Consider the following 24,330-nt stretch of genomic DNA (forward strand, 5'->3'; position numbering starts at 1 on the left):
TTAGCCCCCTGACTAGATGTAGGAAAGGGCGAGAACATGAAGGTCCAGACCGTGACGTGTTATTGCTGACAGTGTGTGCATCTGACCAGTGCCGCTTCCCGGGGACCTTCATGTAGACGTTATTGTGAACTTCTGTATGGACGTGGAGTCCTTTGCCTCCAAGACTGTGGTCAACTGTGAGGTTGGTCACCTTCAGCCTGCGTATGTTAACAAGCAGAGAGCAGAACTTCTGGGCTCCAGCAACACAATGTCACTGTATCCCTGAGCTGATGCAGGGGCTGCCTGGACATTCCGGCCTGGCTCTGGTTTTCTGCAGCCACCACCCACTCCACACTCTCATTCCATTAGCGCTGGGGGCCTGCCTTGGCCTCTTGCGTGCTGAGAAGAAAGGACAAAGACCTCAACTCACCCCACAGCAGCCACAACTCTGGCAGTCTCCGCACAGGGTCCCCAGAAGGCCGTTGATCACCTGGATGGCGCAGAGAAGCATCTGAATGATTCCTATGACCAGCAGGATGGAGAAGAGGCTCAGGTTCCAGGGAATCACGTTGGCAGGCTCTTGGCACTTGCTCCATAAGGCTTTGTCACTCAGGTAATCCCTGCCGGGGACATGGGAAAGAAAGGAGACATCTGTAAGAAGTAAGCAATACCTGGGACTAGAAGTCACCATAGTGGTTTTTCTTTTGCAATAGTTTCCATCCAAAACATAAGCTTCATAAGAAGAATATTCCATAATAACAACACTTTTAAAAATAATACCTCACATTTTATTGAGTATAGACTATGTGCCAGACCCTGTTCTAAACATCTTACGGATATTCACTCATTTATTTCTCATAGAAACCTTATGGTTCTTTTCTTCATTTCACAAATAAAGACACTGAGGTACAGAGAGGTTAGGTGACTTGCCCCTACGTCACACAGCAGCTAAGTGATAGAGTGATATTTGGGAGCTGACCAAGAGGATGGGTAAATTTAATACCTATTACGGGTCCAGGAAAATGAAGACACTCGAGGAGTAGACTCTCACTCATGTGTGTGGCCTTTATCCTACCCACTGTCATCAGAGACTTTTGACAAGTTACCTCTTAAGGCTAGCAGCCATCTGAAGCCATGAAGTACAATCGTGGCTAGAGTGAGAGGGAAGGGCTTGATTTTTTTAAGGCTTAATTCTAGCCAAATTGTGAATTTGACTCAACTATATTCTTGTTAACATGTAGGGATTCCACATGCAAGAAAGATTTAATTAATTAAAAGGAAGAAATAATCTGCTGCCTTAATACATATTTTACAAAAACCTTGAAATAGGAGAAACTGCAATACATTTATAAAATATACATATGAGGAGTCCACCGCAATATAAAGTGCACTGTTCCTTGAAGGAGAAATGCAAAGGATGCTATCTTTAGTTGAAACAAAGACGAGAGTAAAGTGGGAAATCCTGTGGGTTATTACGATTCCTTCTCACATTCTTAGAGCCACAGACCAGTCTCTTCCTCTTCCTTTGTGCATCTTCTGTCCTTCCAAGGCATCAATGGGAAACTCTCCATCTGGCTACTAAATTCACATCCGCCTTCTTGTTTTTAGGTCTTTTTGACAACCCCTGTTTCTGATGAATTCTCCAGTGCGTCAGTGCACACTTATTTTAAAGACATCCTGTGTTACGATTTTGACAAATCTTTGAAATGGAGGAAGATGCCCTGGAGTTTAACAGAGCAGAAGGAATGACGGAAGGACTGAGCATTTTGCTCTTGATGTAAAAATTAAAGGTTGTTTATAGCATCGATTCACCTTCCAATAGAGCACGTGCTCTCCTGCTCACCGGCTGTGTGACTGGGGCACTTCTCTGATGGGACTGACCTTCTCTATCAAGTCCCAGGTTATGTGAAGATTGAACGTTAATACTAGTCAAGTGCGGAGAACAGCGGGCAGCATATAGCAAGTGCTTGGTGGACGCTGGCATTGTCCTTATTTTACTTAATCAGAGCAGTGTGGTCTGAAGGAAAGGGGCTGGTATTTTGGATTCAGATGGACCTGGGTTTGAATCCAAGCATCCTCTTACTAGCTGTGTACTCCGCCTACAAGTTACCCCCCAGCATCCGTTTCCTCATCTATAAAATGGGCTGAGCACAATCTCACAACTGTGAGAGTTTGCTGAGATAATAAACTCTATGTGTTGTTCTGTAAGTCCTCTTTACAGTACTGATTATTTTTAAACACTCATCTTTCTGTTCTGCATTTTTCCATGCAGTCCTTTCTATCTTTACAACTTTTAACTTGATGATTGTAAGAGTTTATAAAGAGATAATACTTTCCAGGCACATTTTAGAAAGAAAAGATCCTAAGACGAAGTAATTGGCAGTCCTAGGTCCTCCTGCCTCTGAAGTTTGTACAGCGATGGGACGACAGCACCTCCTGGTGGTGAGACTGTGAAGCGCTCACGGGGACTTGGAGCAGGGATTGGGTTTGGCTGCCTGGAGAAATCCTCTCAGGCGCACTCGTGCTGCTGCCTCACCCCTCACAAACCGCCACGGATAGCCGTTCCAGGCCCTTCTTCTACCCCCGCAAACTCAGGTTCTGAGACTCTCAGAGATCCCGACAATGAATGCTGCGTCCAACCCTCCAACCTCAGCGGGGAGGAGCCCTAATTTTTCACCGATGGGGTAGCTAATCATGTTTCTACATTCTGTGAAGCAGGGAGAGCTGAGACGGTTTAAACCCACTTAACCAGGGTTTTAAAGCATCCCGTTGCTGCGAAGGGCCTTTTCCCCAGTGCTGCAGTAATGCCATCACCATCGGGGTAGAAAGCCATGGATTTCATGAAACTTACTTCTTGCCAGCAACAGAGGCAGCTGCAGGAAGAAAGAGGGGAGTCTGAAGGCTTTGCCTGGCTCACTCCGCCCGGCCAACTCAGGGGCCACCTCCTCCGGGACAGACTCCCTGATGCTCCTCCTGCCCTCCGCAGACTTTGGTACCCTTCTGTGCTTCCCGGCACTGTGCTCCCTCTGGGACGGAGGGCCCAGGGCTCTGTGCTGTCAGCGTCTGTCCATTTGTCTATCTTCTCTTCGAGACTGAACACCCACGAGGCAAAGACCATGTCCCCTCTCTCTGTCCCCAGTTCCGGCACAGGGAGAGTTCAATAAATCACAGCCCCTTTCGTGGTCGGGGTCCTGCCCCTGTGCCCGGCACTCACCAGCTGCTTTATGTCATCTTTCCCAATCCCACAAGGAGGTGCTTCTTTACTTGAACAATGCCTGGCACAGAGTCACCTTCAGGAAACATTCACCGAGTGAATGAACATACACCCATACACAGGTTAAGAAGTTAAGGCTAGTAAATGAGAGTGCCTGGATTTCATCTTAGTTCTGTCTGACTCCAAAGCCAATGCTCTGAATCATTACACAACTCTCTCCATTTGAGCAATTACATCCCTTTAGGATATTTGAAATATGATTTCTTTATGAAATTTGATTGACACACTACCTCTGTAATAGTACATCAGTCAAGGTTGACCTACACCATGGTAAAGAGATTATTCTCTTTGAACCTTCAGGTGGCTGGTTGAATAGATTGAAGTTAGATCATGAAATCATTATAAAAGCATAACATTCTAGAAGGTTCTAACATATGATAATAAATTCCACTCACGGTAGTGAGTTATAATCATGAAAATGAAGAATGAGGCTGAATGTTTAGCAGGCATTGCTTGGCAGTCATTGTGCCATGTGCTGTAGGTACATCATGTTATTTCACTCTTGCCTGAACCTGACCGTGCTGTTACCCCATCTCACGGAGGAAGAGCTGAGAGATCACACCACTGGTGTGGGGCAGAGGTGGGAATGGACCCTAAGTCCGGTCGGGCCAAGGGCAAAGCTGGTTCTAACATCTGTGAGTGTTTCTTGCTTCCCGAAAGCTGGGAACATGTGGTCAATCCCGTCTGACCCGATGGATGTGGCTACCAGCTCGAGGGAATGGGGCTCCTGCTAACAAGTAACATTTTAAGTGTGGGTACAAATGGTCTTCACTGAAAGTCCAGGCTGAACACTGAACTGTATTCAGGCCTGCGTCTCGGTGGGACAGTGCTCCCCTCAACGCCCAACTCCTTCCTTCCCCAGGGAGCAGGGAGGGAGGTGCTGCCCGGCCTGGGCGTGCTGTGGCCCTGGCCCTCCCCCACTGAGGGACCTCCTTGGGCTTCCTCCAGCTTTCCCTCCCGCAGCTGTCCCAGGGCCCTGCAAGCTGCTTCCCTTCCAGCAGCTCAGGGTCAAGGCAGAGGTGGGCATTGTCTCAGAAAGGAAGACCTTGGATGGCGGAGGTCCTACATCAAAGAAGCCACGAGGGTGTATCCCAGAATGTCCCGGCTTTCTTTTTTCTTCTGGGATATGCTTCCTTAGTATGGTTCTCACAGAGAAAAAGTTAAGCGTCTTTGATCCTTTAATATGGTCGCCAACAAACATTTCTGTGGAAAACAGAGCTAAATTCTATGGCATTGAAAAGCCCTGGGTTTGTGCCCCCCGCTGGAATCGCAGGGTCCACCTTAACAACATCCCCCTTCCTCCTCACGCCTGATCCTGAGGATTCTGTCTCACACAGTCTCTGAGGTGTCTCCTTCTTTTGAGCTCCAATCCTCTCCCTGCAGACGCTCATGGTCTCATCTGGATTATTCCTCCAACCTCCTGCTTGGCTCTCCCTTCAGCTACTGGGCCCTTCTGTCCATCCTCCGTGTCGCGGCCGTCACGGTGGTTCTCGAGCTCCCAAATGGTCGTGGCATGTCCTGCTTGACCACGACGTCCTGCCATTCCCCGATGTCCTGAATCCAGGCTGCCTCTCAGTCCCCCCTCACGTGGCGTCCCCTTCAGCTCCTCTCCCCGACCTTCGCCCTGAGCTTCGAGCCGCACAGCGTCCTGACATCCTCCCAGCAGGTCCGGCCTGTCCGAGGTGCCTCAGCACTTGCCGCTCTCTCTGCCTGAAATGGGCTTCCCCTCCTCCTGCTCGTCCTCCAGAACCTGCCCGCGTCGCTTTCTCGGAGAAGCTCCCCTCACGGTCCTCCATTTCATCCCTTTCTGCACGGCGAGCATCTGTCCTGTGTTGTCACCCTAACCAGTCTTGTGCTCATGGGGCAGGGACCAGTCTGTCCTTCTTTGCTCCGTGTTTGGGACAGGCTTCAGCACAAAGCAGGGTACTGCCAAGTGTTTTGTTTTTGATTCTCCTTCTACTAATTACTAGCTGTGGAGCCAGGGGCAAATTAACCTTTTTGAACTTCATTTTTCTACTCCAGGGATATGAATTCTTCTCAGATTTGTTAGAAAGATTAAGTAAGATAAAGCCTGCAAAACACTCAGCCCTTAATCATTAAGAGGAGGAGGAAGAGGAAGGAGAATAGGAGGGGGAGGAGGGGGAGGGAGGAGCAGCTGTCACTGCTGCCACCTGGTCAAGGAAGACAGTCACTGTCCCGAGTCCTCCCGTTGGGCTCACACAAGCGATTCATCCTCTACTCACTGCGGAGCTGTGTACGTGCGTTAGGTTTGCAGCTGCGAGGACAACGGCTGCAATGCTGGCCCCCGGGGCTCCCACGGAGAAGGAGTCCGTGCTGTAGCAAAGGAGACTGGAGACAGAGGCCCCTGGGCTTTGCTAGGTGGAGTGGACGCAAAAGCAGATAGTGCGAATCAATAGAAATTGTGTTCTAGATAAAGCGCTGTGCCTTGAAGTCAGACAACGTGGACTCGAGCTTCGGCCATTAAGAAACAGGATTCTTTGGGACAAGTCACTTGTGCTCTCTGGGCCTTGCTGTCTTAGCCTGGAGGAGAGTTAACTAAGCTCACAAGCTCTTTGTGAGGACCGAATGGACAGTGTAGCTGAAAGCACTTTGTTGACTGACCACACAAGCCACAGGAGGCTCGGTTATTGTCACTAGAGAGTCCAGGCGAGCTCCTGGATCAGGGAAGGTCTGGAGCTGGCAGCAGGAGATGAAGGCAAAAAGGGATGTGAGTTGTTGTCTCAGAAAACAGGAGGCAGGATGTTGGAGAAGACGGAACGCTGAGGAATGTGCCAGGTGGCGAGGACGCAGGGAGACCACTGCCCTGGGCCCCTCCCCCTGAGAGCGCCCCTGTGGAGCCGGGGCCTGTTTCCCACCGTGCCTGAGAGTGGACTTGCACCTTGGGTGGGAGTGAATTCTACGGTCAGGGCCTGAGGGAAAAAGCCAGGAATGGTCAAAATCACTCATCCTCTACGTCCCCTGGGAAGTGGTATCTATGATTTTGTAATTCGCCCCATGCAGGGATTTTTGATCATATGATAGTTTGAAGCCACTATGCAGATGTCTAAGTATTCAAACCTTCCTCCCCTCAGATAATTATCAAAGCCATACAGTGAACAGAGGATGGAGAATTCTGGAATGTTCCTGCTTGCCTGCAAAGTTTATTCTGTTTTTATTATTAACCCTCTCTAATCTGATACCCGTTAGTGGATGGGTGAGTTGTGACGAGTAGACTAAATAACATACACAGAAGCATCCATCACAGAGAAATGTGCAGTACGTGGCTGTGATGTGAATGGAAACTTGTTCAACCAGAAGGACGAATGCAGAGAACTTTGAAAAGCAGTTTCCTGTCCTCCCCTCAAGCTGGCATTTCCTGTGCTGACCCTCAGCCCAGCAGTCACCCTACTGACCCTGGGCATTGGTCCCTCCCATTCCATTCAGGGCGTGCATATGCCAGACCCTCACGCCAGCACACAGGCGACCGCCGTACGGCCGTGAAGGGTTACTTGGCATCTGCCACGTTTCCTTTCGCCCTCCTTCATTTGGGGCTTAGATTTATTCTCCTTAAGTTCATCAAGGGTAGTATCATTCACATAAGAGAACAGATAGAAAACATGTTTAACATTGCACTGAGGCCGTTGATGGAAATAATAGGAGAAGGGTCCTTGAAAGAAGACGTAGTCTATAGCGTCACAGACGCAGCCCCAGGTGGGTGAGAGTGAGCTATCGGACGGACCTCAGGAGATGGCTCAGCCCTCTGATGTCTAAGTTCTGTGCTCTAGCAAGCAACCCCGTGGCAGTGGAGCCCCAGCAGTCCTCTGTAAGATGAGAGGCCCTTCCACAGCAAAATAAGTACCTTTGGGAATCACTGCCTGTGATGTGAAGATGTTAGAGGGCTTGTACAGCACAGGGTGGGGATGATATTTTTTGTGAACAAACCGAGACCTTGTGTTATAGCAGAACCAGTACTCTCTAAAGCCTGCTCTTAGAGTTATTTATATTTATTTCTTTATTTCTTTATGAGGAAGATTAGCCATGAGCTAACACCTGTTGCCAATCCTCCTCTTTTTTTGCTGAGGATGATTGGCCCTGGGCTAACATCCGTGCCCATCTTCCTCTACTTTGTGTGGGACGCCCGCCACCGCGTGGCTAGATGAGCAGTGTGTAGGTCTGCGCCGGGAATCCAAACCTGTGAAGCCTGGGCCGCCAAAGCGGAGCACAGGAACTTAACTGCTACACCGCCGGGCCCGCCCCTAGGGGTTCTTTAGACTCTCACTATAAATTAATAAATAGGGTTTGAGTTAATAAATTGGTGCCCTATAGATTTTTTAGGCATAGACCCATCATCCATGTGCAGGAGTACCCAACAACCATATTTCCTGGCCCCCTAGATGTGTCTGTCACTGTGCCAGGCAGAGGGGCTGCGACGGTGAACAACACAGAAGCGGCCCCAGCCCTCCTGGAGGTGTGAGTCCAGCACAGAACACTCTAATAGACTGTCTGCGGTGATGAAATGTCCTATGTCTGAGGTATGCAACGCACTCACCAACAGCCACGTGTGGCTACTGAGTACTTGAAATACGGCTAGTGTGACTGAGGAATTGTTAACTTATGCATTTAAATGAACTGAAGTTTAAATAGCCGCATATGGGGGTCCTGGCTACTGGATGGGACAGTGCAGTCTGGGGGCAGAAGCACGTGTAACACAAAGAGACGAAGACTTGAGGTCAGAAGCCAGGAGGCTGAGCCCTGCATCTGCTCCCAGCTAGCTGTGTGGCTTTGAGCAAGTCATACTTACACCTGCCTTGGCATGGAGTGACCACCTCCCAAGGGTGCTGCGGAGATTCAATTACAAATTGGTTAAAAAAAAAAAAAAGGTTCTTCATAAACTACAAAGTACCATGAAAATATCAAGTGTTATTTTAATGAGTTCTGTTAACATTAACTCTCATGGAGAACCTACAATGTTTTCGATGTCCTCTTCCATAAATTTGCTTTCTGTAAAGGCTTATTTAGTTATACACCGTTTGAGGTGTTAGTGAGAGCCTTTGAGCTCTATCAGTGAGTAGTCATCCTTGGTTTCCAGTATAAGATTTGCAACGGAAGCCACTGCTCGCTGTTTATAAGTATTATTAGTTGCTTCCTGTTGCTGCTAACGAATGTTTGTGTGCGAGTGTTGACACCACAAATCTCCTTCCCTCGGGCCAGCTGACATGCCCAATTTCAATTATTTCCCCTGGCGCCTGTCAAAGAGCAATTAGAGGTGAGACCTTATGCAACTTCATTCCACTCCACAACTCCGGCTCTGCCTCAAAAGAGCAACATGCCAGAGACTTGCAACACGAAGGCGACAGGACGTGAGCAGTGTCTCCCCTCGGGCTACTGACGTGCCTGTGCCCCTTGGGGTGACACCTGGGCGTTGCAGGGTGTGTCTTACCCGTTGTCGAAGGGGTAGCCCCAGGTGCTGTTGTCCGTGAGACATTTAGGACCCTTGTTGATCGAGACAGCCGAGATGATAAACGAGTATCCGGCACCCAAGAATCCAACTGCAGCAAATATTGTGGAGCTGAACATCTGGAAGAGGAGAGAGACAGCCAGGTTCTTCAGTGGTCCAGAGGTCACACAGAGCACACCTAACCAGCCTGTGGTTGAGCGTGGTGACTGCAGGGAAGTTACGATGTAGGAGCCGGTCTTTATGGCAGGTGGGGCCTGCGGGGTCTCCTAGAAGGTGTTTTGGTGTCTCATGTCCCCTTCGTCACCCTCACTCCCATATCTTTTTTACCTATTCTTTGATGACTGAAGTGCTGGTTTTAGTTTGATACCTTTGAACCATGGTTTTTAACCTTGTTAAGCATAGAATCTCCTCCATGGGGCTAATATGGAAGGCCAGTCTATTATGGAATCAAAGAATCTTAGAATTGGAAGTGATCTTTTAAAAATTTTCTGGTCCAATTATCTCACAGAGGCTAAGTCACTGTGAGGTCTCAGGTGGTAGGCAGGTTCTGCTCATGAGAACGAGGAGAAGTCTAGAACTTCTCCCCATTGGTCCTGGTTACATTCCTTGAGGTAAAAAAGATTAAGTCCAACCTCTTTTCCATGTGGTAGCATCCTTTAAAATATCTGAAGATATTTTATGTCTTACATAAAAATATTTTATATTTTACATCATCTCCACTCCTTCCACCCTCTGAAAGGTTTCTCTTCTTCAGGTTACACAGCCCTAACAATTCCAGTTCTTTTACATTTTTTTTTTCCTGAGGAGGATTAGCCCTGAGCTAACGTCTGTTGCCAATCTTCCTCTTTTTTTTTTTTTTGAGAAACATTGGCCCTGAGCTAACATCTGTTGCCAATCTTCCTCTTTTTCCTTCTTTTCTCCCCCAAGCCCCAATACATAGTTGTATATCATAGTTGTAGAGTTGTAGCTCTTCTATGTGGGGCGCCACTTCGGTATGGCTTGACGAGCAGTGAGTAGGTCCGTGCCCAGGATCCGAACCGGCGAACCCCGGGCCGCTGAAGCAGAACACGCGAACTTAACCACTACACCACTTGGCTGGCCCCAATCTTCTTCTTTTTTTTTGCTTGGGGAAGATTAGCCCTGAGCTAACATCCGTGCCGAGCTTCCCCCACTTCATACGTGGGTCACCGCCACAGCATGGCTCACAAGTGGTGTGGGTCTGCGTCCAGGATCTGAACCCGCAAACCCAGGCCACAGAAGTGGAGCGCAATGAACTTAACCACTATGCGACGGGGCCAGCCCCTAAATATTTTTATGTGAAGAGATTAATTAGTGAAAAATAGATTGTACTAACATATTTTTTATTTTAAATTATAAAATCAAAATAGAATTATAGAATATGAAAGGCAGAAACATTCCTGGAGCCCATTCAGGCTAACTCCCTCTTACAGATGAAAAACCTGGGCCCCGAGATGCAACGTCCATTCTAAACAGTAATTAGAGAGTAGCATGGAAGCATCAATAAATTTGGAAGTAGAGGAAGTATCACCTTTATTACTTTGGTGACATGAAGGTGTAACGCAAAGCACAGGGGTTTGAAAGTCAGCAGATGCATGCTCAGGTCTCAGCTTTGCTACTTTTCTCTCTGTCACGACTCTGCACAATGGATGTATCCTCAGAGTCTTAGTTTCCTCATCCATAAAATGGGCAGGATAAGGCCTACCTACAAGGTCTGCTGTGAAAATCAGATATGATGAACTAAGTTAAACGTCAAGGAGTCCTCTTTCCTCTTCCTGTCTTACTAACCATCCCATCACAGTAGACACTCAGGTGGTGAAGACCTGACTGTGCCTGGGCGATCGGGATCTATGGAATAATGGAGTTCCACTTTAGCCGGCATCCATTTTCATACGGTGTATAAATGTATTTTTGGTGAAACTTTCCAAGACTGAGCTCTGGCACCCCATGCCTCACGAAGCCTTGTCTGACTTTCCACGTAGACTGACCATTCGCTACTTCTGTCCCCTGGACTGTATAAATTTCTGTCACAGCACAGTGCCTACAGCACCTGAATGCATCATGTTTTATGTCTGTCTTCCCCAACCAGAGCGCAAGCTTCTTGAAGCCGAGGACAGCGAGTTGTTTGAGGACAGTTAGGACAGAGCTCCGCCCCCACCACCGTCTGTGTGGCTTTTCTTCTTCCTAGCTTACGAAAGGCGCTGGATCACTGCCTGTTGGATGTTTTCAAAGACTGAGGTTTCATCTTAATCATTATTTACATTTTTCCCGTGAATTTTTTTTTTTTTGTGAGGAAGATCAGCCCTGAGCTAACATCCGTGCTAATCCTTCTCTTTTTTTGCTGAGACAGACCGGCTCTGAGCTAACATCTATTGCCAATCCTCCTCCTTTTTTTCCCCAAAGCCCCAGTAGATAGTTGTATGTCATAGTTGCACATCCTTCTAGCTGCTGTATGTGGGATGCGGCCTCAGCGTGGCTGGAGAAGCGGTGTGCCGGTGCGCGCCCGGGATCCAAACCCGGGCCGCCCGTAGCGGAGCACGCGCACTTAACCGCTAAGCCACTGGCCGGCCCTTTCCCGTTAATTTTTATGTCTAGGTTATCCCAGATCCATTTTCACCATCAAGAACATTTGTGAATATAATCTAGGTCACAAGTAAATGAAAATTTTGGTCAATTTATCATGTTAGAACAGGCAATCTCTTTTCCAAAGGATGTCTTGTTGAATAATTTCATAAATTGCTGAATTATATAAAGTTAAATAGGTTTCATTCCTGTTGTATTTCTAAGTATCTTTGTGATATGCTAATGTGTGTGAACCACCAAGAAGGGGACATACTCTGTATGCGTGAATATTAGGAAAATTATTAGCTCTCAAATTATCCTTCAGAAGTGAGGGAATTGCCTTAGAGTTGAGTCCTTATTCCATATATTGGAAATAGGACACTTTCTCAAATACTTTATTTGAATAACCAAGTACTGTGTAGGGAAGACATTAGTCAGAAATAACTAATGTTAGACGACGAAATTGTTTAAAAGTTTTTTTCGCAACACAGATTTATTAATTATTCTAGAAAAGTTGACCTCACAATTCCTAGTTCTGGATATTATGGTTAACAAGCCTTTTAAAGGGCATTCCACAATGAGCACACGCAGTGCTTGCAGCTATGAGGATCATTAACATATATACCTGCAAGAGAAATGTTTGAATACTGTCTTTGTCTTATGTGAATTGACATTTGTGACTAAGGGTGAAATTTCCACTGACTGGATCATACATGGATACAAAAATGTCCGCCCAAACTTAAAAGGAAGAGAAGATGTGCTGTGGGAAACTTGTGATAGCTCAAAAGGTGTCTTTAGTAGCAGCAAAGACACTGAGGTCAAAGACGCATGAATACATTTAAAAATAAATGAGTGGGGAGGAGTAATATTTCAAAATCAGTATATTAAAATTATTTCATATTTTATACATGTGATTTTAAATATGCATATATATTAATGTTAGTCAAGGGCTTTTTTTGAAACTTCTTTATGGGGAAATAAGAGATTATTTTATGTTAAGTATTGCCTTATATTTGGGTATTTATGGTGATTTGCAGAGTTTTCCAATCTCAGGAGCCTATAGCTTTTTTCCATGAGTTCTTGCAAGAACACACTTTGGGAAACGCCGCTTCAGTTTAGCGAGAGCTTATCTCAGTTCCCTGTCTCTGAGCCCCCTCCACGCTGCAACCAAATTGCTGTTCAGATGGACGCAGCTAGCATAACTCTAGGAAGGGCCAGCATGTTCCAGCACAGCCATGGGAAGCTTACACTCAGGCCAGTTTCTTCTGACGCTACCTCTTGTCCTTTCAGAGCGAGGCTCTGAGTGGTCTGGACACATTTGTTGACATGGGGTCCTTCGTGCTAGAGTGGGTTGTCTCAATGAAAAACAGATTCTGTGAAGGAAAAGTTTCTCACGTCTTAAAACTGGTTAACAGTCTTCAAAAGCCAGAATTTCCACTAGATAAATGGTTAAATATTCTTATAGTTATATTTTTGTTAAAAAAAAATCTCAAAAAACACGGAATACAATCATCTCACTTTCTAGCTAATAAAACTTGCTCCAAACTATGAGAGCCTTAGGTGCATTATCTCATTTAATTCTCTTAACAAACCTGTGAAGTGGGTATTATTATCTACATACCCAGACAGGAAACTGAGACTACTAGAAATTAAGATAATTTCTCTAAGTCAAACAGATAGTAAAGCGGTAGGACTGGGATCAATCTGCGGCCACTTGCTGCCAAAGCTCTTGCTCTTGTGCCTTCCTCAAGTCGCACATCTAGAAGGTGCCTGAGGAAGGTGAAGAACCGAGGTCTCCTCCCTCCCAGTCCAGGGTCCTGTACCTTCCATCTCTACCAATACACACACACACTGTGTGGATTTCAAATATACAGTGACACACACATACTGTGTGTATTTCAAATACACAGTGACACACACATACTTTATGTATTTATTTCAAATACACAGTGACACATATACTGTGTGTATTTATTTCAAATACACAGTGACACACACATACTGTGTGTATTTCAAATACACAGTGACATGGTGCCACTAGCACCAGATACTGTTATTTGCAATTTTCCTTGTGAATGCCGTTGGTTCTCTCACAGAAATAAAACAACATATAAGGAAAAAATATCTTTTTGCTTGCTTGACTTTCTTATCTTGAGTTATTATTAGTCAGGAATCATTAAACTACTGATTAAGAACATAAGAGTATCTGAAATTACTGTAACGAAAAAGAAAGACTGCATTTTCAGGAGGGCAATTTGGAAGTCTGAGGAAACCTAGGTTCCCCCCCTTGGAGTCACTGAGGCCCCCACCGCTCTAGCCTCAGCTTCCTGTGTGAAGAGAAGAAGGGGCGGGCGGTTCTAGAAGGTCCCTTCCACTAAAACTGCCCAAGATTTCACGCTCCATTGGTTGGTAGTGAGAGGAGAAATCTGACGCGTGCCATTCCTGCTCTGTGAGCTGAGTAAAGGATTTTAGACATCACTCCCGGAACATTTTAGCAGGCAAATGTTTAAAGACACAAAAAATGAGTACAAATGCAAACATTCCTCACTTTAGGCAAGTCTGAGTAAATGAAAAACTGGGTCACATAAAATATCAATGAGATGATTTTTCTTGTTACAAAGAGCCCCCACTGTAAGCACCTGTCCAGTGGAAATGTAATGCGAGCCATATATGGAATTTAGAATTTTCTGGTAACCACCATTAAAAAAGTAAAAAACAAAAACAAGTGAGATTAATTTGAATAATATATTTTCTTTAACTCAACATATCCAAAATATCATTTCAACATATAATCAATACAAAAATTACAAATGAGATATTTTATATTCTTCTTCTTGTACTAATTCTTTGAAATCTGGTGTGTATTTTATGCACATGATACATCTTGATTTAGATTTGCCACATTCCGCAATGTGCTCAATGGCCACACGTGGATAGTGGTCACTGTATTGGACAGCATAGTCTAGAAAAGTCCATTTGAAAAATGGATTTTTGGTAGTTAAAGTTTAAAACGTGCATGGATATTGTCTGCACTGAATTCATGATTACGATTATTCTTAGGAGGGATGGAAATGTGATAGAAAAGAGGAACAGTGCCTCACTTGAATCAATGATATTCTATTTCTTTACAAAACTCTGAAGAAAAAATGACATCAGGTTACAATTTCTTAAAGCTACAGGTGGTCTGTTCAGTTTTTGCATTCAAATTTGAAATATCTCTCCTCAAAATAAATAAAACAAACACCCCAATCTGATTTTTTGTAACTTTTCCACAATGGATGAACCACATGAAGCAAAGTACACTTTATGTTACTTTGCTTTAAACAATTTCACAGTCAGAAGTTTTAAAAAATTGCCAAATTTACTACTCAGAGATATTATCAGTCTTTTTTTTGGAGGAAGATTGGCCCTCAAATTGTTGCCAATCTTCCTCCTTTTTTCCTTTTTTCTCCCCAAAGCCCCAGTAGGTAGTTGTATGTCATAGCTGTACATGCTTCTAGTTGCTCTATGTGGGACACTGCCACAGCACGGCTTGATGAGCAGTGCGTGGGTGCGCGCCCAGGATCCAAACCGGCGAAGCCCGGGCCGCTGAAGCAGAGCGCATGATCTTAACCGCTATGCCGCTGGGCCGGCCCATATCAGTCTTAAAACCAGTATGGAATAATTTTAACTTATTGGGTTTCATGATACAAAATTTTTCATGTTAAAAATTACTGAGCTCAAGTTGAATATGTTAGACAGTAGACGCTCTACCTCAGTGTTATTTCAGTAACCAGGCAGAAGGCCGGACTACCTCTGGAGGAGACACAGTAACTGGGAACAGTGCTGAGCTCTGTGAGAGGAGCCGCCAGACTTGAGTAAGGAACGAGAGGCTCCCTCTGTAGTTCGTGTGCTGTGGACACGCCAGCCCTAGTCTACACGAGGAAAGAGGAGAGAGGGCGCTGTTCTGCATGGTCAAAGGCATGGGTTACCGGCAGACCGATCTGGGTCTGAGTCCTGGTTCCTCCCTGATGACCTTGGGAAGCGACCTTTCTAAGATTCCCATTTCCTCTGCTGTAAAATAAGCCTCAATCACAAGTACCCGCCTCAGGGAGATCATAATACATGAGAGAGCCTAATCAACAGGCAACAGGGAATCAAAGGTACACATCTCTAGAAAATCGATGACCCCAGGTGGGGTAGGCTGTGAGATAATGCCCAGCACCTCATTGATAGGACACCCAGAAATCTCTTTTGCCTGTTTCCAAGTTTTGGAGAATTTCCCATGACATTAACAGGCACTTGATAAATGTCATTATTATATTGCAATATTTTAGTTGTCATATCCTCACACGCTCTTACTTTCCATGCACACAGGAAGCATAACTGGGCAGAAAAATATGAGTAAGCAGAGGAACTCCCTCACGCTTGCTAGCACACGTGTCCTGTTCACACTGCTAAAGAAACGTGTGTTATGTGCACGCTGCAGACGCTTCCCTTGAAATGGAAGGTAGTGCTGCCTGTGATCCGAGGCCCTCTGATCCACTGTTTGTCAACTTGAAGACCTCCTCTCTGTTGCCCTTTGGAGGCAGACAACGTGGGTTGGGACCCCAGCTCTGCCGCTGTCTGAGGTGTGTCCTCAGCAGGTGTGTATTAACGTCCCCTCATAAGCTGGAGGAAGCACTGGGGGCTGGGAAGGCAGGAAAAGCAGGTGGTTTGGGGGCAGGGTTTTCAGAGATTTGGGTAGTAGCAGCATGTTGGGAAACGTCTCTGGTGGGCATGAAGGGTCCTCCTCAGCAGGTATTCTAGGAGACATATGGAGATTATCTGAAGTGTTTTTTCCCTTAAAACGTTAACGTCCTGTACTTTCTGTCTGGGGTGGTGGGGGGTGTGGTGGTCAGAAGCTTAACTTGCGTGCGCCTCAGTTTCCTTATTTATAAAACAGGGAGTTTAATGCCTGACTCAAAGGGGTATTGAGAGAATTGAGCCTGAGGTAGTAGGGAGTCAGCTGAAACCCCTCCTGTGTGTTCATGCACTTCATTCATCCAACGAGCACTTATCGAGGACCACGTGTCCTCAGTACCCCAGGCACTAGGTTCTCCTCGCCCCCTCCCTGCACGCTAATGCTTGCAACATCTTCCCCCGTCCCCTCAGTGCCCTTACGAAAGGTAGCAACTGCCACGATCCATTTTTCAGCAGAGGATTTTGAAGCATAATCAACATTTATTGAAGATATGGGGCTCCATACTTTATTTCTTCTTTCAAGATAATCTATTATTTCAAAAGAACCGTATTTCTTAAATGTCGCTCAAACTTGCTGTCATTCCAAGGAACGCAGAGTTAAATGTCGGGGAGTCCCTGCCTTCCGCCTCTGAAGTGCCCCCTGCAGAAGAGCTCACACCGTAGGCGTCCCTAGGGGGCACTGGTGAGCCAGGCACAGGAGGAAGTGCTGACTACAAGGAATCGACTAATTTATGACCCGACCAACATCTTCCTTCTAAACAGGTCTGTCAACCATCTGGCCCTGCCTGTGGGTGCGGTGGGTCTTTATCTACCTGATATGCTGTAAGGATGCTGAAATGCCTGGCTGCCCTCCGTATGTCCTTTATCAATCTGCCTTCAGTCTCATTATTAAAGACACTCCTTTGAGTCAAGTTCAACATCTTCAAAAGGCTCTTACTGAAGCACATACTTAACAGGAATGAGTTGATAAAATTAATTTGCTGTGCTGTTGGACCCTGAGAGATCAATGTTTTTTAAAGGATTAGAGGGCAGGAAACCCTGACCAGCTACGGACAAGCTGCCAGGGGTCCACTGAGAACCTCCCGTATGGGAGGAAGAGGTTGAGACCTTAAAACAAACCCAGGTAAGGGTTTTCAAAGCCCATCTTGGAAGTCACTTTCCTCTTGCAGTTTTTGCCCCAGGGTTCATTTTTCTTAACTCTTGTTCAGCTTAATTTACTTAAAAGAGTGCAGACCCCTGGGGCTGGGCTTCAGTGTGCTCTGCCTCAGAGGGGAGCTTACTGCCATCTTCTAGTTTCACCATGAAGCTGTCAATCAGGTGATCTCAAGATTTTTTCCAGCTCACTGTCGTGCTATATTTCTACAGCCACCATATCCTCTTCTTCTATTGATTCTTGTGTCCTGATTTTACTGCCCAAGGAAAGGGAAGAGAGTGATGTAGCTGCCTTCTGGGGAATATTCCAGAAAGACACAGCAAAGAAGAAAGGAGAGGGCGTGGCCAGGAAACAAGTGATAGAGAGCAAGGCCCTGAAGTTGGCAGCAGGAGTTAGCCCACCAGCTTGGCCTAGTCTGTATCTGTCTCACAGGCCCGGCTACCCAGCAGGATTTCTTAATGTGCCACAGAAGCCCAGTGTCCCTTAAACACCTGGAGGGGAACCCTGTGAGCATCTGGAAAAATAATTCAAATCTTAAGCATTATAGTACCTATCAAATCATGCTCTTTCTTTTCTTTTTTTCTGACAAAATGTTTGTAAATACTTTTCTTTAAAAAATGACTAATGCTTTGTGCTCCAGATCTTCAGAACAGTAAGGAAAAATGGCTCTAGAGCAGAGACATGAGCTCAGCGGCCCCCAGGGGCAGCGACCCTACAGGAAGAGCTCAGCCATGCCCAGCGCAGCCACTGTGTGACAAAATACAGGCCCGGGAGCGACAGGTTAATTTTTAATTTTTTGAAAAAGAAGTAAGAGATCTAGATACTTTTTGTGAAATCTCTCCATTTTTAACAGTTGGCAGGTGATTAAAAAACAAACAAACCAGACACGAGCAATCCTCTGCTGTCTACCTGGAGTGTGGTCACCCGTGGTCCAGGGCCGCTGTCGCTGGTTGCCTTGGTTTAAAGTCTGGCGTGGCTGGTCCTCTGGCGGACACTGCCCTTCTGGAGGGTCAGCCAGTCGTTTGGAGGAGTCCTCTTCAACTCACGCCAAGGGCAGACCCCACTTGTGGGTTAGGGAGCCCGGATGGACAATCGGAATGGGCAGACCAAATGTTTCAGGTCCTGTTGATTCAACTGTGCTGGTAAAAACATGACTTTTCTGGGGCCGGCTCGGTGGCACAGTGGTTAAGTGCGTGCACATCCTTCGGCGGCTCGGGGTTCGCAGACTTGGACCCCGGGCATGGACTGATGCATCGCTTGTCAAGCCATGATGTGGCAGTGTCCCATATAAAGTAGAGGCAGATGGGCATGGATGTTAGCCCAGGGCCAATCTTCCTCAGCAAAAAGAGGAGGATTGGCATCAGATGTTAGCTCAGGGCTAATCTTCCCCACAAAAAAAGAAAGACTTTTCTGACTTCCTCTCTGACTTCACTTAAATCTAATTAAGAAACAAGTTTTGCACAATACTTTGAGTATTAATTCACTTTTCACTGTGGTTATATATAAACCTAAAAACAAAAAATAAACAAAACCTTTGTTTTACACATGCTAATCTTCTGCCTTCTACTCAGCACCAGGGAATGAGGTTAGATTTCTAAGCAATGACTCTTTTTTCTTTTCATCCAAGTTCCTTAATTGCTAATTTTTTTCAAATTTCATCTCCAACTAATGCCCTGAAAGTCTACAAGGTGTAACAGAATTACACTTCAAGGGGAAAATGAGTTCTAATGTCTCCCTTTCCTTTATAAGCAATTATATAAAAGTATCGTATTAGATATGGCATATGTTACATAATTATATCAGATTAATTGTAGTTAATTTTCTTTGTAAATGATGATTTTAAATGTTACAATAATAATCATCAATGTTTCCTTGGGAGTGAGGATGGTGTTAAGAAGGTGAGAACATTCTCTTTGAATGATCTTTGATTTCACATGGAAAACTGTAACCTTATGCACAGTGCCCAGCGTCAGCCCTTCATATGTACTCAAGAAATATTTTTTGATTTGATAAATGAGCAAATAACGATGAGAAAAATGTTATAAATGATTGTGTTTCCGAATGGATAGCTACACCTTTCCCTTAAAGAAGTCAAGGTAAGTGTGTCCAGTTTGTTATCGGAGATCGTGAGTCTCTTAGATGGACAATCGGACCTTGGAGATGAGAGCAGAAGCTGGCCTTACTCATCATTCAGCCAGAATTTCAGTTCTATCTTCTTCATTTTTGCCATATTAACGTATCTGGACTCTTAATATTTTTCTTTAAGTAAACTCTCTATTTTATTCATTTATATCACCAATATGCATGAAAAACCAGAATTATTAGCAAACACAACCACAACATGATTGACTTTTTTGTTACTGTCACTCGCATTCCTGGAGCCCGAGACTCTTTCCTCCTTTGTTAGAAAAGGAGATTATGAAGCATTAGACGTAGTAAAGACTTATTTCCATCAAAATAAGATTTTCTTTCTTGATAGAATCAAAAAGATTGAAGGGGAATTGAAAAGGGAATAACTTTCTATGTTATTGAAAGAGACAGCCCATCTGTGTACCAGCAGAGCTTGTCCTAAGCTCGGGAAAATCGGATCTGGTCCAACTTCCTCATTTTACAGATGAGAGAAGGGAGGCAAGAGCAGCACAGGGACACACAGTTGCGGAAAGGGGACCTGCCGCTGTGTCCCGGCAGTCTTCCCACTCCGCCCTGGAATGGTGATGCCCTGTCTCTCTGGCTCACCTACAAGAAGGATGGCACATGAAAAAGAAAGGAAACAGAAGCCCTGAGGCAAATTCTGGGGCGGCGTGGAGAAGTGCTGGACCTCTGAGGCCGAGACCCTGGCAGTGGTTGGAGGGGGAGCTGAGGGGAATACTGGTGAGAGGAGGTTCCCATCTGCTGTCCTGTCCCAACCCCCCTTTACAGGTGAGGCACTGCAGAGCCAGAGAAAGGAAAGCACTTGCCTGGACTCTCAGCAGAGGGAGAGGTACAGCCCACCTCAGCCCTCCAAGCCTGCATTCTACATATGGCATCACTCCAGTTTTGCAGCTTTGACATCCTGCCTGTTTGTAAAATCTAGAATGGTACTCATACCCTGCAAATTTCAGGGCTATGGTGTTTTAAAATTGTATTATATTGTTACTTTGCACCAGCAAGAATCCCATCTTTGTGCCTGCACCTGCTGCTCCCAGAGTCCTGCCTCGGGTTAGCAACTCATCCCCACCCGCAGATGCCAGCACAAGGAGACAATGCACCCTGGAGGTGTTCTGGTGGCTGCCCCCTCCCCCCAGGTGACTCACCGCGCATCGCTTCCCGCAGCTCTGGTTGCCACAGCACCCACAGCAGTCGTTGTTCTTCAGGCCCAAGAACACCACCACAGGGAGGATCATCTACCGGCAAGAGAAGCACCTCAGAGTGGGCCTGGGCTGTGAGAGGAGCCACATGCGCAATGTGGGATGTGGTGGCCAGATGGCATGGCAAGGACAGAGCAGGGCTGGTGGGTCGATGAGGGTTAGTGAGTACTTAGGTGCTATTAGCTTCAGTGAGGCAAGATTTCAAGCCCTGACACCCTAAGTTTCCATTTAGATGGTGGGTTAGGACACGGAAAAGAAAGTTGTCCTCAACTGTCGTGAAAAGTGAGTCTCTCTCTCTCTTAACATGAGGTTCCCACACTCTTTTGGAAACGGGTAAAGAACTCATTAGTGCCCGAGTGGAGGGATCCACTGACACCTGCTCTATGGGTGGTCTTCAGTCAATCAATTTGCTAGAAAGTGTGGGTCTGCCCCACCACCCAGCACTGTGATATAGAATAAAGAAATCACGTGGCCCTCAGTTTGGTTCGTGGAATTGAACTGACCCCTGAGAACCTCCAGCCCAAGCTTGGGGATTTGTTACTTAGTAAATTTAGTGGACATGTCCTGTCGGGTCCTAATAGAGAAGGGGAAGAATTAAGGCACTGACTTCATATCATGCAATGCTTAGGCTTTTGTTAGCAACTAAATACCTTCCCTGTCAATGAATACTTGATCTTAAAAGGATGGGATGAAAATCTCCTTCAGAGGGATTTCAAGGCTTCCCTACTCACCAAGACCCCGCTTCCTAATATTCCTCCGAAAAACCAGACCTCATCCGAAAGATTGTCGTTGTCGTCTATCACTCTTCCTCCAGGGAAAAAGAGCAGGACGTTAGCCAGGAAGCCAAACACGGTGAAGGGAATGAGGGTGCCCCCCAGGCACTTGGCACAGCTCCCAGTGCACATGCTGCCAGGGGCAGGGCCGAGCTGCGATCAAAGGCCTTGCTGCCTCCTTCACGGGTCTCTGCTAAGAGTGTCCTGGTGGTTGTCCCCAGTTCTATCCGTATGCTGGAGGTGAGGAGCCAATCAGCCTGTGAACTGTGTCCTTGGAGCTGTTTCTGCTTTTCTGCTTTTCAGATATAGCAGAACCTCGATGACGGTGGACATTTATACATTCTCCCTGAGCTGAAGTCCTTTTTTTTTTTTGCACCCCCATAAATGAGATTATGTTCAGAGCAATCACTTTGCCATGGAGACCAGTAACCTCTGTTAATCATCCACCAGCACAGACAAGACATACACATTGCTGCAATAGAGCACAGAGCTGGAACAAACAGCATTTGGAACTCCTGCACCTTCCGTCTGACAGTGCCCCTGCCCAGACAAAGAAACATTTTCCCCAGGCTCCTTGTAAATCACTGTATAACTGAGTTACATCCCAGCTAAAATCATGTCTCCCAAGTACTTAATGGTCTACAGCGTGTCTGTCTTTTCTGCTGACAGCCTGGAATGCAAAAGAGTTATCTAAAAGAGCTTCTGTTTTCCTTAATATGAAAATAACAATTTGATAGTCTGTTTGGATATCACTGAGCTTGGGCCTACAGGAATTTTTTTCAAGGATAAAATCAGAATAACTATTCGTTTTATTGCCTGATTGGTATATTTCTGTGCGTGTGACTCCATTAAGTCTATCATCTCCTTCCTTATGTGGTATGAGGGAATTAGCAAAAGCAGTGTTCCCAATCTGCTTGTTCAGCTACATCTTCCACGCAGGAATAAAAACCTCCACCTTGATAAAGGGTCAGAGGAAAGAAGGCTGGTGCAGGGTAGAGGCACGGAAGGGTGCTGCTGAGTCTCCTGGAGGCAGAGCTGACAGAGTCAGAGGAGCAGTGAGGGTGCAGGAGTCAGGGAGGGGACCTCTATTGGACGTGTTGCCAACTGCCAGGGACATGATTCGGGTACTAATTTGCTTTGTGTCACTTAAGAAGGTTTCTGCCATGCCTAGACCAACCTCTACATTATGCAATGACCCTGCTTGGTGCTGGTGTTGATGTACAGCTGAAGACTATGGGGTGGAGCAGGAAGCCTGCTAATTCTTCATTGAGAGTCAAGAGGTTAGAATTAAGAACAATAGGTAGAATTTCATAGGGAGTCGAATTTTAGCTAAATAAAAAGCAAGTAACATCATTATCATGGTGATACCTGTCCTACCATCGAGTCGGCCATCTGCTCCCAGGGAAGCAGTGGGCTGCATTGTGCCAAAACTCAGGGACCCTGGGCCAGGGAAGCTGTGGACAGGATTCTGGAGAAGTCAGATTGAATGGGTGCTGAGTTTCCTTCTAAAGATTCTAGGAAATGTGTACTGGCTGCTTTATAAAGCTTCTTTCCGAGATCTCAGGGTTGGGGTGAGAAGAAAAATAGCCAATGTTAATTGAGCATGCATAATATAGTAAGCACAAAAGAGCCTTCTAAATGCTCCCCACGCTTCTGTGATGAAGGTGTTAGGCCCCCTCTACAGGTGAAGACACTACGGCTCAGAGAGGTTAAGTACATTTTGCAAGGTCATTCCAGCATAATAAGGGGAGCAGCTAAGATTTTAAATCAAGACTGTGTTACCAAAACCTGGGCTAGGGTCTCCCTAATAGATTTTCCCTTTTAGAAATTAAAAAAATCATCTTTTCAATATAAATAATAGAATGACGCTATGTGTGAAGTATATGGATACAGCGGGGCATACTTCTTTCTGAGCAACGACAAACAATTGTGCTTTTCTTCCTTATTACAAAATAATAGGGACTTTTTTTTTGTAGAAAAGTCAGATAGACAGCAGAAGGAAGAAAAGGAAAACCGTGTGTTCCCCCCACGAGCAGATAAGGACTATCATCACTTTGCTGGCAACACTCCCAGCAGGTGCAAATGAGGTTTATTTATAACCCATGAGCTTGGACAGAGAGTCTGGGCCATGGTTCAGGGATATGACGGTTGAGGTGATCAGAGTAGATGCCCCCCTGGAGTGAGGCAGCTTCCTTTTTATCTTTCTCCAGGTCCTTTTGCCCCTAGAAGTTACCACCGTGGTATCAGAATAACACTGGTCAACACAGCCCTGCTGTCCTCGACCTTTCAGACTGACGGCTGGATTTGCCAACCTATACTATCGGAGTGAATAGGCGGAAGTAAAGGATACTGTGGACCACACTTCAGTTTTCCTCCAGGACTTTTAAGAAGATGTGGTACGTGAGTAATGGTGAGGGAGAGGCCTGGGGTCATTTATTTCCTGTGTGGAGAAGGGGAAACATGGACAGACAGTCACCCTTCTGGAATGCCCTGACCACCTGAGCTTCAGTCACTTCGAGGGTGACTAACTCGTTTATCGTTCAACTATTAACTGCGCCTCAGACCTTCAAGCAGGAAGTGGAACACCTAATCTGGAGACAAGGGCTGGTGGCGGAGGGAGGCTTGGTGAAATTCACCCTCAGGAAGGGGTGGGGTCACCAACAGACTGCTTGAGACTCTAGAGAACCTTCTGTGAGATTCTGGAACTTGTTCTAGTGACGGCCAGGCTTGATGGTCTGCTGCTCGCTCTCAGTTCAGCAGTGAAGCCCTTAAACCAAAAGGGCTAGAGCCCTCTTCTCAGAGACAGCAGGAGGAGGTGCTGAGGCTGAGCCCCACCTTGGATCCTGTCCTGTACGAAGAAGACCTCAGAAGTGAGAGCAGATGGCAGCTCTGGAAGGGACAGAAAGACAAGGATCCCCTCGAGAAGAACAAAGGAAGAATGCAAACGTGGTGGCTGTCCTCCTGGACCGCACCGTCTCGGAGGTGTGACCGCAGGGGAAGAAGCAGCAGGAAGTCCGGGGCTCCTCCCTGCAATGCAGACACTT

General features: G+C 46.1%; 1 protein-coding gene across 1 annotated transcript; it reads right to left on the minus strand.

Moving 5' to 3' along the window:
* Nucleotides 1-21,418, minus strand: TM4SF4 (transmembrane 4 L six family member 4). Its single transcript, XM_058550197.1, has 5 exons — nt 21,245-21,418; nt 20,460-20,549; nt 8,694-8,830; nt 410-599; nt 1-12 (listed from the first exon to the last, which is right to left on the minus strand). Exons 1-5 carry the CDS (start codon nt 21,416-21,418, stop codon nt 1-3), a joined length of 603 nt encoding a protein of 200 aa, XP_058406180.1.
* Nucleotides 21,419-24,330: the final 2,912 nt, after the last annotated feature.

This window comes from Diceros bicornis, chromosome 2 (assembly GCF_020826845.1).
Source record: "Diceros bicornis minor isolate mBicDic1 chromosome 2, mDicBic1.mat.cur, whole genome shotgun sequence".
Lineage (NCBI taxonomy): Eukaryota > Metazoa > Chordata > Mammalia > Perissodactyla > Rhinocerotidae > Diceros > Diceros bicornis.